The 18,760-nt window shown below is 32.9% G+C and overlaps 1 protein-coding gene across 1 annotated transcript; it reads left to right on the top strand.

Moving 5' to 3' along the window:
• Positions 1–5,527: 5,527 nt before the first annotated feature.
• On the top strand, positions 5,528–8,539 carry LOC123904161 (fructose-bisphosphate aldolase 6, cytosolic-like). The gene is made up of 3 exons (XM_045953853.1): positions 5,528–5,682; positions 6,731–6,958; positions 7,382–8,539. Exons 1-3 carry the CDS (start codon positions 5,655–5,657, stop codon positions 8,200–8,202), a joined length of 1,077 nt encoding a protein of 358 aa, XP_045809809.1. The 5' UTR covers positions 5,528–5,654; the 3' UTR covers positions 8,203–8,539.
• The last annotated feature ends 10,221 nt before the right edge of the window (positions 8,540–18,760 follow it).

Raw genomic sequence — 18,760 nt, 5'->3', positions numbered from 1 at the left:
TTTTCACGCTTCTCCTTTAGATGCTCCCATTGGGCTTTTTCGTATTGGGCCTTAACAAATCACACCCTGGTTCATGGCCCGGTACAAATGTAATGGAAGCTAATGGAGAATAAGCTAATGGAGCATATATGAACTCAAAATACGTATGCATAAATATTACATGACATTATAAGGACCACTTGTTAGTAATGTATGATACCCAAAGTGGTATCACCATTGGAGATGCTCTTAGAACGTTTCATAGCTAGGTTTCACTTGATTCATGATCTAAATGTTGTTTTAAAACTTTTCCACCGATTAATTTTGCTTGGTTGTGGCTGAATCGTGTTTTGCCATTTTTTATGTTCTTGAAACTTTTTCTTCGAAATTTTAAACCTAAGCTTCCACTAAGAAATCTAAGTTCAGATTCATGATCAATGCGAAATTTCGAGTGAAATAGCATATTCATTTGTAGATTTTGAGGTCCGGAAGTGACCCCGGCGGTGGCCTTCTCCATGCACCCCCTCTTTATTTCTAGCTTTTGTTTTATTTTTTATTTTAGAATTAAAAGAAATTGATGTGGCACATGACTGGGTAAGTCATCTCATGTGGTTGTCCACGTGTGTTTTCTGTTTGCCACGTGTCGAAATCTAACGACGTTAGTAAAAAAGTTGACGGGAGGGACTAACTTAGTAAACGGAAGAAAAGATAAGGGACCAATTTGAAACATTTAAAAGATAAGGGACCAACTTAAAACTTAAAATAAAGATAAGAGATCAAATGCACAATTAAACCTTTTTTATTTTATAATTATTCACCATTTATCACGATCTTCTATGCTACAACCCATTACCCAGACGACCCATCAAATTCTCTACCATAGTTAATGCAGAGGACCAAGTGGGATAACCATTCTCCTAGATGAAGCAGCAGGCATCGGTCCGTAGAACTTAAAAAAGAGATGGTTGTGGTGCAAAGTACTCTTGTGCACTTTCGTCACTCGGCTTGTGCGCAACTCCACCCCCGTTATGTTATGGAAGAATTGAACTTATTATCGGGGTGGTTATTCAGAGCCAGCGGCTGTCGGATGTTGTCCCACAACAAAAAGAAGATTGCTTCGGGGCTCATTGTGGCATGACTGAATGTAGAGCAGTCCGCCCCTACTGCGTTTGATCAATTTTGGATGGGTTTGTACAAATAAATGAAGTTGTTCAATTTTTAAGAGACATAATCCAAACCCTCTATCAAAATATTTGTTTTAGCCACTACGTTTTTGTTGGAAGAGAAGAACAAAAAACTGGAGGTGAAGAGGTTGCGAAGTGCAACCGACGACGGAGGGGTTACAAGGTGACCAGCAGTGGAGGGGTTATGGCGGTGATGCTTAATGTGGTGCTTCCGAGACAACATTTTATGGAGGGGTTGGCTTTGTATGGACAAGGGCGACAACACTCATTTAAGGGAAATGCTAAGGAGTGCCCTCATTTTAAATAGTAAGTTTTTGTAAAATTTTTATGAAAATTAAATGTGGGAAGTAACACATTGAGAATTGAAATGTTTTACTTTTTGAATTTATATTATTTCTTTAAATGGAATGCTTAAAGAGTGTTCCGCATACACTCGTTAACAAGACCCACAAATTAAAACTTCTCGGAGATTGAAAACCGCCAACCAAGTTAGAGGTTGAAAAAGTTGACGACATGGAACAATGAATGAAAGTGTGTTAGTGGGAGTGTGTTTCTAGCATTACTCAGGAATTTAATTGATACTAGCTTGTTCAAAAAAAAAATTGATACTAAGTGGTTAAATGTAGGTATCAACTTGACATTTTAATGCAGCGAGGGATTTTTTTAAAAATATTACGTCAAAAATTTATTTGAGAGGTCCTTACAATTTTTTTTAAGAAGCTAAATTAACCCATCTAAATTGACATCAAAGAGAATTGAACCTGAGACTTTAAGGAGGAGCATACTCACCGGTCCCAAGCCAATACAGGTCCTTACAAAATTAGATAATAATTTGTTAGTTTTTTTGGCTTTGTTCTACCTTATATAAATATCAATGTATTGGTATATTAGATCATTAAATTAATAGGTAAATGAATATTTTTTCGAACAAAATCATTTTCTTTCATTTAAAATAGTTATTATTGAATTTTTTTTATCACTCATAATAGTCATTATTGAACTTTTTACCACTTATGTAAAAAAAAAAAAAATTTGAATTTTTTTATCACTCATAATAGTCGTATTCAATTTTTTTATGAAAAAATGTAAAAAAGTTAGCACATATAATGCTTATAAAACATTGAATTTGTGTTTTTCTTATGAATTATCATCTCTGAAATACAATGATCGATAAATAATTTTTTATTTATCAAATAATCGTTAATTTATTAATTAATTGATCTAATGTACCGTTAAATTGAAATTTTTCATGTGTCGTAGAAGCTCCCTTTCAAGTGGTTTCAGTGACATGAAAAATACTTTTTACAATTCATCAATATCAACAAAAGATATGATTGAACAACAAAAGACATTCTCTTTAAATCACTTTGTACGATTTAAACGTTATTCTTCAAGTTTGGATGGAGATATAATTAATTTAACTTGCAATTCTCTTTAAATCATTTTGTACGATGACATTTAAGAAAATTTCTTTGCCTTGTTTGATTACTTAATTTTTTTTTCTGGCTTTCACCATCAGTTTAATCTGATTCGGGGTCAGTTTTGACATTAAGTGATTTTAGCCTCATCCCAATTGCCGTTGCGAGAGATCGAAATGTGGTCATCCCCACCAAATTCAACGCCAAAGATGGAGGTCAAACGTGCCTAAAAAGAAAAAGAAAGAACAAAAGAAAAAGAAAAAAGCATGGAGGTCAGCGGTCTTGAATTATACAGTTCTAGATAAACAAATAGTCTGTTAGTACTTGTGACGGATATGTGCATGCATTTGGCATGTCACAAATTCATAATATTGTCATTAATAAAAGAGGAAGTATATGAATAATAGCCATTTATAAATCTACGCATGCTTATATGATCATCAATACAGACTATATATAGTGATTAAGCATGTATTGTCCCGTTATCATCAGTACTCACTCACTACTAAGTAGTTTAAAAATTAAATATTTATAAAAAAATTAAGTTAAATATAATAGTAGATAGTTGACTTTTCACATTTTATTTTAATTCTTTAATTTAAAGACCCATTTTAGAATTTACAGAAAAAAAATTTATTTTGATCACTCACATTTTTTTCGCCTACTTGAATCTCTGGTTTATTATAATATACTAACATTAATTTATTCATATATAATAAAAATATCAGGACTAATTTAATAATTAAATGATACCACATTGAATAAAAATTAACAATGGCAGAGGAAGAGTACACTTTGTCTTAAATGTTGTTTTATCCCTGTATTTTGATTGAACCAGAATTTTACCCCACCTATTTTAAAGTTAGGAATTTTAATCCTCCTATTTTATAATTCTTTGAATTTTTGCCCCCTATAATATTTGACTCATATTTTATTATATGTAACCGACGTGAGACTCTAGTGACAAATACACGCTTAACATAGTGCTACCAGTAGAGTTTGCAAGTGGCAAAACCATATATTTTTTAATTTTTAGTTCACTTAGAGCATCCATAATGGAGATACTCATTTTTTTAGTAATTAATTGGGTCCCACGTGTACACACCACTCATTTATAATTTTTTAATAATAGTACTTAATAAGTACTCAATCCCTCCAACTCAACATCTCTTAAAAAGTTCTAAATAGGCCCTATCAATAACACATCTCACCAATAACTATACATCATTATAAATGGGACCCACGAAAACAAAATATGTATTAATGCTTATTGTAAAACTAGTACCTATTAGGTACTCAAATAAGTATTGCTCAAATGATAATACCTAATAAGTACCATGAGTACCTAATAGGTACTACACAATTAGAGATGGTCTTAACAAGTGAAATTACTGCTTCTATTTGATGAAATCGTCATAACATATGTTGAGATTAAGTACTCAATGTGATTTATGATGTAACTTCCGACTAAAATATGCCTTAAACTTCTTGAATGAGATTAAGTATTCATTGTGTGTTTCTCATATCCTTTATATATAAGTTATTGTATAAGAGGGGTTAAAATCCAAAGAATTATAAAATAAGGGGTTAAAATTCTGAATTTTAAAATAGAAGAAGTACAATTTCGATTCAATCAAAATAGGGGGTAAAACTCACACTTTTTTGGCTTTACCATAACTTTCATTGTGAATAAATTTAAAAATAAATAAATTAATTACTCCGTTTCTTCTTTAATTATACATATAAGACTCTTTTTATTTGTTAATTTGTTTATCTCCCTTCTTCTTTTTTCCGATTAATTTCTTTATCCTTTCTTATAGGATATCATTCAAATTGTTCATTGCATTAACTGTTTTTTAATAAAAACTTCCACAAGAAATAGACTAAAACTCACCTTATGCCCCTTCAAGAACTCTCGAGCCATCACATTATATTGAAGACAGGATCCCACTAGATAAAGTGCACATTCCCACCGATCATCTTGAAAGTGTAATAGTTGATAGGGATTGTTGGGTAACGAGGGAAGTCTAGTCTATAGTATACTGGGTTCATAATACTTAGATAAGTGAGTTGGACTTTAACACAAAATCTTAAGGTATTAGGTTTATGAGTTCTCTTACTTATAAAGTGTTTAATATCCACAATAGAGATATCACATTTTATGTCCAGGGATCGGGGTTCGAACCCGAAATATCCCATTTTATGTACTCCATCCATTCTGAAATATAAGCAAAAATGGGTCAACAAAAATTAATGTATTTGGACTAAATTTTGCACCAAATACATTAACTTTTATTGACTATTTTTTGCTTATATTTTGGGACGGAGAAAGTACAGGTGAATTTCTAGCAATTAAATTATTTTAAAACTAATTTCTTTCATGTGAGACCTCTAACATGTCACTCTTCACTAAAACATTTTATGTACTATTGGAATTTGTCATCCTTAGTCTAGGGTGAGTAAGCTGGACATGTCATTCACTTTTAGAGTAAACCTATGTTTGCAATTTAATTATTAATAATTGAGGAATCCTAATTTTTAAAATAAAAAAACCACCCATCTCTTTTTTCTCTAACTCTCCTCTCTCTTTCACCATCATTACTAGGTGTAGCTTAGTCACCATTATTAATCAATGATTTCTTTTTAGAAAATAATGCAAACCCAAAGTTTATTCGTATATTATTATGAAAAAAAAAATAAAAAATTAGAAAATGAAAATGACATGATAAGCAAAATGAAAAAGGTGGTAAGTGGAAAAAGAGGAACCCCGTGTGGGGCGTTAATTTGAGACAGATGCAAAGGTTGAACTTATTTTGCGGTCTTAAATTCAACTTCAACCTTCAAACACATCTAGAATCTGTCTTTGCCCATTGTTTTTTACTTTTTTTTTTTTTTTTTTTTTTTTTTTTTTTCATTTCTTTATTAATAAATATTCTAACAACATCTTTATAAATAAATCTTCAAACTCAAACATCTCTCCTTATATACTACTTGTCTTCTCTACTTTCCAAATATCACAAAACAAAACTAAATCATTCTTTTTCTTCTCTCTTCTCAAAAGCCACTAAGTAACATGTCTTCTTTCAAGAGCAAATATGAAGGTTAATTATTCATTCATGTTATTTTATTTTATTTTATTATATTTTCCATTTATAGAAAATGTTTTTCTTTTTCTTGTTGATCATTTGTGTATGTGATTTTTCTTTTTTGGTTGATCATTTGTGTAGATGTGATCTAGATCTTTATTTAATAATTTTAACATTGAAAGTATATCAACTCTTCTTTGGAGAACTATTTGTGAATTTTTGTTCTCAAGTAAATTTTTTAGAATTTTATGAGTATATTTATGATTTTAAATTGCAGTCGCATGTGGTCATGAGTTGCACTTATGATCTCAAAATCTCCGATATATTGCAGCCACAATTGCGGACCTCACAATTTAAAACTATCACCATGACGTTTTTTTTTTCTTTCTTCAGCATAATACTAAATGATGCTATGTGAATTGGTTCATTGTTGTTGTAAATGTGAATGAGCAAGAGAATTATTCTAAGTACCAAAAAAGGAGGAAAAAGGACAAATTATTTTAAGCAAGATTGTAATCTTGTTTGGGATTGGTTCCACCACTAGATGCTAAAATGCGGGGCTCTGATAGTAACACACCAGAATGAATCCTCTAAGTTGTATACGAGAGAGAATAAAATATAATCTATCACTATTCAAACTCATTTCATTTAAATTTATCATGTGTTTCTCTCTCTCTTGATGAATAGTGAAAAATCACACTGTGTAAAGGGCACATGAGAGAATCCATTCCCGCAACACACTTAGTTTGCAGTGAAAGAATTAAAGGTTGATTCCCATGAAAGGCGTATTTGAAGAAGGACGAAAAACTTAAATTTGACTAAGCAAAATTAAAAATTAATCCAATGGTAGATTGGAAATCTATAAGAGTCATGTATTGGATGAGATATGACTTTTTTTTTAAAGGCTGATGAGATATGACTTGAAAATGAATAAATAAGTAGGAGACATCTTTCATCTTACAATTAAATTTTGTAGTGTTGCCGTTGAGTTAAATTTAACACAAATTCTAAATTGATCTGTTCTAGTTGTTAATGTTTGTAAAGAATTCAACATGAAATGCAGATGAACTCATTGCCAATGCTGCTTACATTGGCTCTCCTGGAAAGGGTATCCTTGCTGCTGATGAATCTACCGGCACAATAGGAAAGCGATTTGCCAACATCAAAGTTGAGAATAATGAATCAAACCGGCGTGTTCTTCGTGAACTCCTATTCACTGCCCCTGGTTGTTTAGAGTGCCTCAGTGGTGTTATCTTGTTCGAAGAAACACTATACCAAAAGACTGCTGCAGGTATTATCAAGGAAGTGTTAAAACTTGCATAAGCAATGTTTGTTTTGAATTTTTTTAATTGAGAATTCAGTGTTTCCTCAATTCACTTTTTACAATCGTATTAGGGATGACTTTTACCGTAATAGGATAGACCGCCCTAATTTAGTTTTAGATGATTTTGTATGCTTTCATAGGTATTGGCTTTAGGGTCTGTTTATATTGTCTTATTTCAGCAATTCAGCTTATGTACTAGTATAATCACTTAGGACACCTCATTTTGGCTTATCTACTAGCATAATCACATATGAGACTGCCTGTGAGAGCTTATAAAGAGTTTATGACATGTCTATAAGCTGTTTACAGCCAGCTTATTTCATAAGCTCTCCAAGATACTTATTGGTGATGTTACTTATGACCCTTAACAATTTTTTCAATTGTGTATAGGAGTACCCTTTGTGGAGGTTTTGAAGAAAGGCGGAGTTCTTCCCGGTATTAAGGTTGACAAGGGAACCGTTGAACTTCCAGGCACAAACGGAGAAACTACAACTCAAGGTTTAGATGACCTTGGCCAGAGGTGCAAGAAGTACTATGAAGCTGGTGCAAGGTTCGCTAAATGGCGTGCCGTGCTAAAGATCGGTCCTAATGAACCATCTCCATTGTCAATCCACGAAAACGCATACGGTTTAGCTCGTTATGCAGTCATATGCCAAGAAAACGGGTTGGTTCCTATTGTTGAGCCTGAGATTCTTGTTGATGGATCACACGATATCGCAAAATGCGCTGATGTAACAGAACGTGTTCTCGCGGCATGTTACAAGGCATTAAGTGACCATCATGTTCTTCTTGAAGGCACTCTTTTGAAACCTAATATGGTCACACCAGGATCAGATGCACCAAAAGTTGCTGCTGAGGTTATAGCCCAACACACCGTCCGAGCTTTGTTGCGAACCGTTCCAGCCGCTGTTCCTGCTATAGTTTTCTTGTCTGGTGGACAAAGTGAAGAGGAAGCAAGTGTTAACCTTAATGCAATGAACAAACTTCAGGGAAAGAAGCCTTGGAGTCTCACATTCTCTTATGGAAGGGCACTTCAGCAGAGTACTCTTAAGGCTTGGGGTGGAAAAGACGAAAATATCGCTAAGGCTCAAGCTGCATTGCTTGTTAGGTGTAAGGCAAATTCAGAAGCAACTCTTGGAAAATATCAAGGTAATGCTAACCTTGGTGATGGTGCTTCAGAGTCTCTTCATGTTAAGGATTACAAATACTGATTTGTTATCAGGCTTTTGAGGTTCTTATTGTACTTGTTTTGGAGTTTTTTGCACTGTTTGCATCATGGTTATGGTGCTTTTTTGTAGGGTTATTATAGTCTTTTTATTTTTGTTTAGGTTTGTTGTGGTAAAGTATGAATAATGGCTTCAGGCTGAACTTGCTTGATTGACATTTATTTTTCAACATGGTTATGTTATGTGTATGTGTACACTTTTTCTATTACACATTTTTCACACTACTTTGCTGTGCAATAAAACAAGAAAAATGTGCTTAATACCAAAAGTTATGTGTAAGCAGAAAGTGTCTCATTTTTCAATGGTCACAATTTATTTACAAGCATCGGTGTACATGTATTTTACATTTTAAGACTTGAGGTTACACATTTAGAAAAAGAAATTTTCCTAAGCCAAAGATATTACTGTCTTGACCTTTTAGCAGAACTTGGTGACTTTGGTTGCAATCCATCAAGTATTCCAATGGATCCTAGCCATAAATTGTACCATGATGATATCACTCCTCATATGACATAAAGAAACATACAAAGTTCTCAAATATCTAAGAGATGTGTTGACACTAGATTTTTTTTTTGACACAAAACTATATTGTTCTTTCCCTATTTCTCATTCACTCATCTTGTTGGTTTCATTGATGCTAACAAGGATGGTGCATAAATACGAGAAGATCAATCATTGACTACTATTTCTTCCTTGGCAATTCATTGATGATGGAAATCAAAGGGCGATGTGAAAAAGAGAGGGAAAAGGAGTACGTGGATTTTTATGAAAAAAACATTGATTTTTTGAAACCCAAAAAAAGCCACGGTCCCATTTTTCCCTCTCCTTTTCAAATTTCCACTTTCCTTTTCTCTTCCTCCCCCTTTTCAATGTTTTCCCTTTCCCCATTTTTCATTTCACTTTCTTGTTCTCATTTGAAAACACAAATTTCATCCATATATATTAATACACCGAAAAGAAAACCAATATATAATATAAATACAGCCCTTCACCACCAGAATTATTCATTCCAAAATATTCAAAGTTCTCTCAAGGCAAGGAGCAAGGGAGGAGCAACAAAGGGAGAGCAAGGGGCTCTCAAGGGAAGACACTCCCCACCATAGGGAGTAGTAACTTCCTCCGCAAGGAATCAACGTTACTTTGTGTGCGTTATTTTCTAACTCTTTTGTTATGTTAATTATGCCTATAAGTAACTAAATTTCTAAGATTAGGTTAAGTAGATGAATTCCTCTATGAATGCTTGATTTACGTAATTTGGTTTGAAAAAGATTATATTACTTGCAGTTAATTCTAATATTTATGAAGCACGAACTCCGACACTGACACCGCGACACGACAAGACACGGACACCGCGACACCACTAATGTAAAAAATATAGGACACCGACACTGCTACATATTTATAAAAGATATAAATTGATAATCAAAATATATATACATGTAAATCTAAGTTAAGAAAGTTATTTCTTAAAAAAAGTTTTAAAATAAGATACAAGTATTTTCTGGACACCGATCCGAGCAATCTGACACGTGTCGTAGGAGTGTTGGACACCGACACGTGTCGGATACCGCGACACGCCTAATCATAGAGGTGTCAGTGCTTCATATCTATATTGTATAGTATTCACACACAATGATATGTTGTGGCAAGAATGAAGTGAGTTAAGTCCACATTATTGCTTGGAAAAGTGGATGTTGAACATAGTATAAGTGAAATGATCCATAAATCTAATACATTAAAATTTTGAGTAAAAATACGGTGTTCAACTCACTTATTTAGTAGTTGCTCCCAATATGGATTATCCTCCGACTTTCTCTTGTGACCCAATATGTTGGACAAAGTTTTGTAATTGAAAGCACGCTGTGTACTATTACCTGAATTTTTGATATAAAGCTTAGTGTATAGTAATTATGCATGCACAAATACACGTACAAGTGAAGTGATGGTGAGAGTTGTGCACTCTCAACAATCTCTTTACATTCCCTAAAATTAAATACGTTTTTTGTATGATAGAGATGTTAGGGATCTGATTTCTGTAAAGTGAGGGAATGATAAAAGGATAAAAAAATTTGTAGTTAAAACTGTTTATGTTTATTAAAAATTCAACGATTAAAAATCTTATACTATAAACACAATTTGTTTTCTATATAGTCAGTCAGTATAAACTGTTCCTGGCAGGTCATACTTAGAACTGTAGTGGATGCACTTTATTATTTGTAGGCAGTGACAGTGTAATATAGTAATTTCATAAAATTAATGCTATCAATTTCTTCTTTTAAGCATGAATTTAATGATCTACTTGTAATTCTTAGAATATAATTTGGATTGAACATAGCTTAATCTGACTTCTATTAAAAGTGTCATATATTAAATAGGAGACGACCTAAACATATATTATATATTATAAAGGGAGACATTATTTTGAATTTAAAATTCAGTTTTATAAAATTGGATTAGACCAATAACTATGAAAAATTGTATGATTCTCTTACGACAGAGAATCTTGGTCCCAAATTTTGGGTCAAAAATTGAAAAACTTTAACGAGTAGGCTCATTGCAAGCCATATTGCTTTCTATGTTTTACAAAAATCAATGTCTTGATCTGTTTGTCTTTCGGGGTGCATTAATTGTTCAATTGCCTTAAAAAGTGGCATTAGGACATATGATGAGCACCACAACACTTATTGTAGGAGAAAGCTTCTTTTGGCATTCCCCGAACTTCTTGCATGCCCTTTTCATTTTTATTTTTACTCTTATGCTACTTAAGTAGCGAATGTTATAGAAATGAGTAAAAAAACACTCCTTAACATGAAATTTTTAAGATTTTACATGTCATCCACTATTTAAGTAATGATAAATTTGAGAAAAAAACATCCCCTATATATCATGAAATTTTCTAGATTTTACACGTTGTCTACTTAAATAGCGGAAGTGATATTATATTTTGATAATTTCAAGGGGCGCGCAAGAAAACTCAAAGGGTGTCAAAAGTAATCCTCATTGTAGGATGAACTCGGGTCCCATGACATGGCTGAAATTAAGCCCAGTTAAATTTTTCTAACAAGGCCCACTAAAAAATAAACTTTTTTAACAAATAGAAGAAACAAATCTAAGATAAACAAAGCATTAACTTAAATTGATGATACTTATTGATGAAATACAAAACTTATACATATTAGACAATATATTGACTGAAATTGAAAATATATTTTATTTTTTTATTGTTTTTATATAATTCATAAATGTTCATATAACATTTCAGTTTTTAAAAATAAGAAATTTACTTTAACAAATAGTACAGGTGTATTTTTCCTTTCATCGTTAACATTGTAACGTGGTTTGCTTTTGAGAACGGATTGTCTCCCTGGGACTCTCCAGTTTCCTGATGTGTGGTCATCCACACCATTCAATCACTTTGTAGATTTTTTAAAATGTTTATTCTTTTAATTTTAATGGTCATGATTGAACTGAACTCCCCATTTGACAGGAGACAATCCAGTCTGGTTTGCTTTCCATCATGACAATTTAGTCTTTTAATTTTAAGATTATACATTCATATTTTTCCTTTATTAAGGTAATTCATGAAAATAATTTTTAGAAGTACGTACATCTTATATTACATACAAATTGTCTATTAGAAAAATGAAAGAAAAAAAATATCATTCACACTTAAATTAACACATTATTATAGAATAGAAAACTTATAGACTAGAACGAAGTGTCATTTTCCCCCTAAATAAAGCAATAACAAGTCTGCATAGAAAACTGGAAGTAACAGCTTCTTTATGTATACTTTTATGTGGACATCAATATCTGTGGTTCAGACCTTGATAAAAACTTTTCTAAAAAAAGTATTTTTGTACTTATATAAGGTGTTTGATTGCCCCATAACATGTTTGGATTTTCGGAAGAAGCCTCAAATTACTTTTGAAGGTCAACAATGAGATATGCTTAGCTGAATTATTGATTTTCTTCTTAATTAATACTAATTAGAAATTTATAAAAACATGAAGATCAATTTTTGTCACTCACAAAAAATAGAAAAGATAAATTAGTCTCTCTAAATAAAAAATATAATTATTTTTGGTATCTTTTAATTAGATGAAAGTATTCTTTTAGTTAGTTTGATAACATCATTTTTCTTCTTAAAAATGGTAATGTAATTTTGTGTGAATTTAATTCCCATAAAAAAAATGGAAGTATCAATTCAGTCGTCACAAAATATGACAACAAACTCAAACTTTTTTTAATTAAAAAAAAAATTAATTATAGGAAAACTGTATTTTTGCCTTCCTAACTTTTATAAACTTACGATTTTGATTTTTTACTTTTATAATAACACTTTTGATTAAAATTATTGAGGACTAGTCTTTTACAAAAGGAGTTAAAGTTAAAGGGTTAAAAATACTATTATAAAAAATAAAGGTCAAAATCACAAATTTGTAAAAAATTAGAAAGCTAAAATAAAAATACAATTTATAACTTTGAGTAAATCTAAAACCAATAAAACAACTTAACTATTTGGCGAGAAGCAAGAACAAGAAAGGGCAATTAGAGATAGTGAAAAGGTAAGATGCTGTGAGTTGTGATGAAAATGACAGGCAATATGTCCCCCTCCCTATTTCTTGTGTACAGTAAGGCAGTGGTTTTGCAGGAAGCTTCTTTACTCTTTCCCAGGTACTACAGACTCTGCTGTTCAGGAGGGTAAGATTAAGATACATGTGTGTATGTTTGTGTGGTAGTCATATTAATGGTGCCAGTAAGTACCAACATCTGCTTGCTACATAGCTAGCTAGCCTTATATTACAAGAAAGGATTGAGTATGCAGAAATAAGAGGCCCTTTTTGTCTTCTTCACAATACTCTCAAGCTTAAGTTTTGAATATCATTTACTCATAATCTAATCATTTAATATCATGTGAAGGTGTGAAATTTGTTTACAATTAGGATTGGTATAGTGGTAACTTGGTAAGGAATTTGAACAATACCAATACCAATATCTAATTGTTGTGGCCGCAAGTGAGGTGAGTTAAGTCTTACATTACTTAGAAAAGTGGAATTTAAGCAATTTATAAGTGAGAGGACCCATAAACCTATGCCTTAAGGGTAAAAAGTGCGGTGTCTATCTCACTTGTATATAGTTGCCCTCAGCCCAATGTGGATGATCCCCCGGCTACCTCCTTGTGACCCAATAGTGCTATAAAAGCTTATTGTTCAACAAATGGTTCGACCGACTCCTTGTATCGAAAGTCTTCCTAACAAATGTGGTCAGACGGCGTGTCCCAGCAACAGTGATGCAAGTGTATGGAAGAAAAAAAAAATCCGCTTGAGGGGAGCATAATGAATTAATGACTCATAGTCTCACATTAAGTACAGTTTCTAGCTTACATTAAAAGAACCACACTTTAAACCACACTTTCCTAGTCCACGAGTAAAACAGTGTGGCCTAGAACAAGGACAGGCGACGATTTTAAAATTGTTGCTTATAACCTACATAATAAGTACACTTCTGCCTTACATTAAAAAAAAAAAAAATCATATCCTTTTCCACATTAATCCACACTTAAAAACCGTTGACACTTTTAGCCACACAAAAAAAGTAGTTGCCTATGTTCTCTAAATAGACACGCATTTTAACTGTGGCCTATAGCACTTTAGGCAACCGTTTAAGGTTTCTGACCACAGAGTAAAAGTGTAGTCATGAGATTTTAAAGCCACAATAATAAGTGTGGCCTAAAGATATACATTTTAAACATGTGAAATAGATCACCAAATAATAAGGAATTGCATCCTCTCCAGCCACACGTGCTGCGCAAATCTCAGTCGTTGATCTTGATCTACAGTAGTAGTCAACGACACAATATAATGATTGGAAGGTCCAGATAAGTGCAGAACATGAAACATGAGGAGAATGACTTCCATAGCTAATGTAAGGAAATGAGACGTGGAGACAATCCGGATCCAAACAATAAGTGCCAAAGTAAAATATTGAGCGGTTTTTTTTAATTCAAACTAAAAAATATGAATTAAAATATGTTGCATATTCTTTTTGGCAACCCTAAAAGTTTGTTGGGCGAAATAAAAAAAAAAAAAGTGGTCTAATGTATGGCAACAATTACAGAACTGTGGCCTAAAACAAACCGTGGCCTAAAATCAATCAAGGCTTTTTTGCATGTCGTAAGCCCAGTTTTTTGCGGGCTAAAGTATATAAATCGTGGCTTTAGAGAAAAGGAGACGACCGCATATGCCACAATTCATAAATCGTGGTCAAACCATGGCCTAAACTTTAAGACATGCTTTTCTCGGTTTTGGCCACACTTCTTGAGGTGTTGTCTATGTTAAAATGTTGCACTGAATATTGTGGTAAGTGTGAGGTGAATTAAGTCCTACATTGCTTAGAAAAATGAAAGTTTAATAACAATTTATAGGTAAGAGTCGATGACTCATAAACCTAATGTCTTAAGGTTTGGAGTAAAAGTGTGGTGACCATGTATACTTGCTCTGAGCCCAATGAAGATGATCCCCGACTGTCTCATCGTGACCCAACAATACTCTTTTCGTCTCTAATTATAAGCACCCTTTAGAAGATAAATTTTGTCCCTAAAAATAAGTCTATTTTCAAGTTTCAAGACACAATATTTAATTTTTTATTTAAATATAACCCTATTTAATATTACTATTTTGTATTCGTATATGAAAAGTCAACTATAAATATTTTTTTTTAAGGTAAATTAAGAGCATTATGAGACATCATAGTGACTAGTAGACATCAGAGAGACATCTAGTAGCACTAATCTTATACCTCTTTGCTCATATATATAATATAAAAAAAAGGAGGAAACTATACAAAGTGGGAGGACCAAACCTTACCCAGATAAAAAGCAAAAGAAAAAGAAATAAAAGAACAAAAATAGAAAAAGCAAAAACAAAAAAAATAAACAAAAACAAAATCAAAATTAGGGAGACTATCCCTAAACTAGTCCTCAATGAGAGGACATGAGGCAAGGTTTCCCACAAAAGAAAACCTCTAGATCAATCGAACCCAAGAGAAGTCGACTAGCCATACTTCCATATTCGACTACAAAACTCCCAGAAAGGATCATGGAGAGTATCGTGGAGGTGGACCCCTAGACCGGGTATGATAACTCCCAAGGCTGCGCGCAATCCGTAGGTTTTGTTTTTTAGTTTTCTTTAATAATTTTAATACACAAAAAATACACTATCAAAATTTTAAATTAATTATTTTTTCAACCGGGTATCAAAATTCTAGGGTACTCATTCTGTCTCACAATATTTGTTCAATTTATACAAATTACAATGCGCATAAATAAAATAAAATGATATTTTAACTAATTTATCCTTATTACCTATTGATATGTTCTCATCAAAATAAATACAAAAGGATACTATTAACTTTAGGGCGATGTTAGTTATATTAATTAGTAGATTGATCTGAATGGATAAGAACTAGATGATTCCAACGGAGAGGTTTGGACAGTTCACAATGGGAAATATACCTGCAAATTCAGGTTAGCACTTTATAGCTTATGTAGTGTATGATCAAGGAAGAGTGAAAGTTAAAAGTGATTGAATCGTACTTTGGTGCGAAAGTCTTCAGACTTATATAGGGAAGACAGTTGTAACCGTCAATGTGGGACCCATGTTGCGAAGTGCGGGGAGCCATTGAGTTCAAATCAATAGTCCAACTGAGTTGTCAAGGAGGTATTCGCCGCAAGAGAAACACAAAATCTCATTAGTATTCAAGTCACCGATTTCTACAATTCTTTGTCGACATCCCATTATCAGAAGATACAGAGAGAATAATAATGAGTTCTCTCATAGAGAGTGGTGTTGATCTAGAAATCAAACCAAAACATTATTCGGTCTATTTGGTCATTATGAATTCAGGTACGCTTCCGCTTATGATTATATTATTTCTTTATGATTAACATGATTAGTTCTAGTGTTTATGAATTAACTTTGGTTCTAACATTTAATCTCACCCACTAACTGCCTAACATTCACCGTGTTCCTAAAAAAGATAGAATTATTACGGGACATCCAAATGACCACAAAACAGAAAAGATAGAATCACGACCATCGCTAAATTGCAATTGCAAATGCAATTTTTAATTAAATCCTTGTTGCTTCATGTCTCTAATTAAGGTATAGCCCAAGTGGTCGAATTTGGACACTTTAATGAGTTGAAGAAGAAGGCTAAGAGAATTCAAAATCAGTAATAACACAAACAAACAAAACATTTGTCAATAAAAAGAAAATGTTTGCTTCTTAATTATAAGGTAACCCTAAACATGTATGGCAATATGCATAAGCCTGCAAAAGAGGGCAACTAAACTGCACGACCATATTGCTGCCATTAATTCAAAAAATAAATAAATTGTGCTAGCTAGACTATGCTGAGCTGGTGGCAAGGACCACAATTACATATAAAACTGTCTAGTATGTCTCTGGAGGAAGAATTGCATAAGCTGCAAATGTATGTTTTTTTGGGTATATGTGCTGTAATGTATTGTTGTATGGATATTGATTGATGGTGAACAAAACCTGGTAACAGTATAGTCATTAATTTAAATACCTATCAAGTTCAGTACACTATGTTCTCAAGCAAGGTTTTAAATTGCGGACCGCATCAGCTGATGCGGCCGCAATATTGCGGATGCGGTAGGCACTGCAACCGCATCGGACCGCAATTGCGGTGTGAACTCAAATCACACGTGATGCCGCAACGCAACCGCAACGCAACAGCATTTCACCGCAACACAACGGAGTTTTGACTGCAACGGCCGCAACGGTTCAATCCAATATTCCTTTTCGTAAAAATTCAGAGAATCTCACCTTTATTTTTTCCTTTATGTCCTTTCATTTTAGAGTTTCTGTCTTCTTATGTCTCGATGACTTAAAAATAAATTAAAATTTATATAGAATTATAAGTAAAAGATATATAAGGAATTACAATAATTATAGTATTTTTTCTGTGTTTGTGCGGATAAAAAATTATTTCACGCCGCAACGGCCGCAATTGCATCGCAGTGTCCGCATTAGCCGCAATCGCAATACCTGCAACCGCAACCGCATCCACGACCGCAACCGCAATTTAAAACCTTGTTCTCAAGGAAAGATATATCGACCATGTTACACCTAAATGTATGTGTCTGCGTGTGCAAAATCTCAGTTGTTTTCAGTTGTACTCAAGGAAGCAAAGTATTATATCTTCCTTACAACTTTGCTGAATTTCTCCATATATTACCATCAACACACGTGATAACTCAGTGTGTTAATTACTTTAGTTCTATTCTTGGAGGTGGTAAAATTGTTGGTCATCATGCTAGTCGTGAGAGCATTCACATTGGATTTAAAAGAAATTATACAAATGAGTTGGATAACATATTTTTATCCAAAACTTTAAGGCATTAGGTCTATGGTCCTCTAAAGTGTTCAACTTTCACTTTTCTAAGCAATGTGAGACTTAACTCACCTCATGCTTGTCACAATAATCTCCCCTCAAGTGTGAAACATTCAATTCATAATGCTCCCCCTCTCTAGCTAGCGATTTTTTTATCAAGAAGACTTTCGATACAAGGAATCGGTCGAACCCTTTGTCGAACTATCGACTCTGGTACCACTATTGGGTCATGTATGGGTAGCCAGGGGATCATTCACATTTGGCTTAAGAGCAAAATTAGGAGGTCAAAATCGAAAGTTTGTGAAACTTATTGGTCAAAATTGCAATTTAGCCTATATTATACTATATGGTTATAATTTGGCTAAATTGCAATTTAACCTCTTAATTTTCACAACCCTACAATTTTGGTACTCTAACTTTAGCCCATTTTGTGAAATGCTAATTTTAACGGGTGAAAATTAGCATTTTAGAAAAAGTGACTAAAATTAAGAGGCCAAAAATGCTATTATGAAAGTTAAGAGGCTAATGCACACCCACTCAAAAATTAGAAGGTGTGCATTAGCAAGCTACACCTTTTTATTTAAGACAAAAAAAACATTTTCTATTTGTTTCAAAAAGAAATTGAATGTGTCTTTTTGGGTCATTTTACGACTCACGCAACTGTTTCCTTTCTCCAAGTTTCAACCCATCACCTTTGTTGCAGAAACTGATAGTTAGGCAATGGTATTTCATATTTTAATCATAGGCACCATGAACAACATTGCAAATTAAGATAGAAAAGGCTTTTAAAAATGAAATACTTAAAAAGGAAATAAAAAATAAAATTTATATTGAAAAGACAATTTTTTGTACTTTTGAAGCATTGAATGCACGTATTTCGAGACAGAATTTCTATTTTAAGATGCTTAACCAGTGCCCCAGGGGCACTGTTTAGCATTTTCTTTTAAAAATTTACTAGAAAGCAACTTATTAATTAGTCCACTTTGTTCATAATGATTTGCAATAATTTTGAATGAAGACCAACATGTACTAAATGCTGTAACACAGGAACAGTGGATCGATAGAGATAAGGAGAAAGAGTATTCAAAACAAAAAAAAACAAAAAAAAAGTTGTATTGAG

This window comes from Trifolium pratense, linkage group LG1, assembly GCF_020283565.1.
Source record: "Trifolium pratense cultivar HEN17-A07 linkage group LG1, ARS_RC_1.1, whole genome shotgun sequence".
NCBI classification, from domain to species: domain Eukaryota; kingdom Viridiplantae; phylum Streptophyta; class Magnoliopsida; order Fabales; family Fabaceae; genus Trifolium; species Trifolium pratense.
Note: the sequence above shows the minus strand (reverse complement) of the source record. Positions and strands in the feature narration are given on the sequence as shown.

Excerpts from the sequence above, each read along its gene's own strand:
- LOC123904161 (XM_045953853.1), top strand. The coding sequence starts at position 5,655 with ATGTCTTCTTTCAAGAGCAAATATGAAG. Across the intron at positions 5,683-6,730 it reads TTTCAAGAGCAAATATGAAG|ATGAACTCATTGCCAATGCT; the intron begins GTTAATTATTCA and ends CATGAAATGCAG. Across the intron at positions 6,959-7,381 it reads ATACCAAAAGACTGCTGCAG|GAGTACCCTTTGTGGAGGTT; the intron begins GTATTATCAAGG and ends AATTGTGTATAG.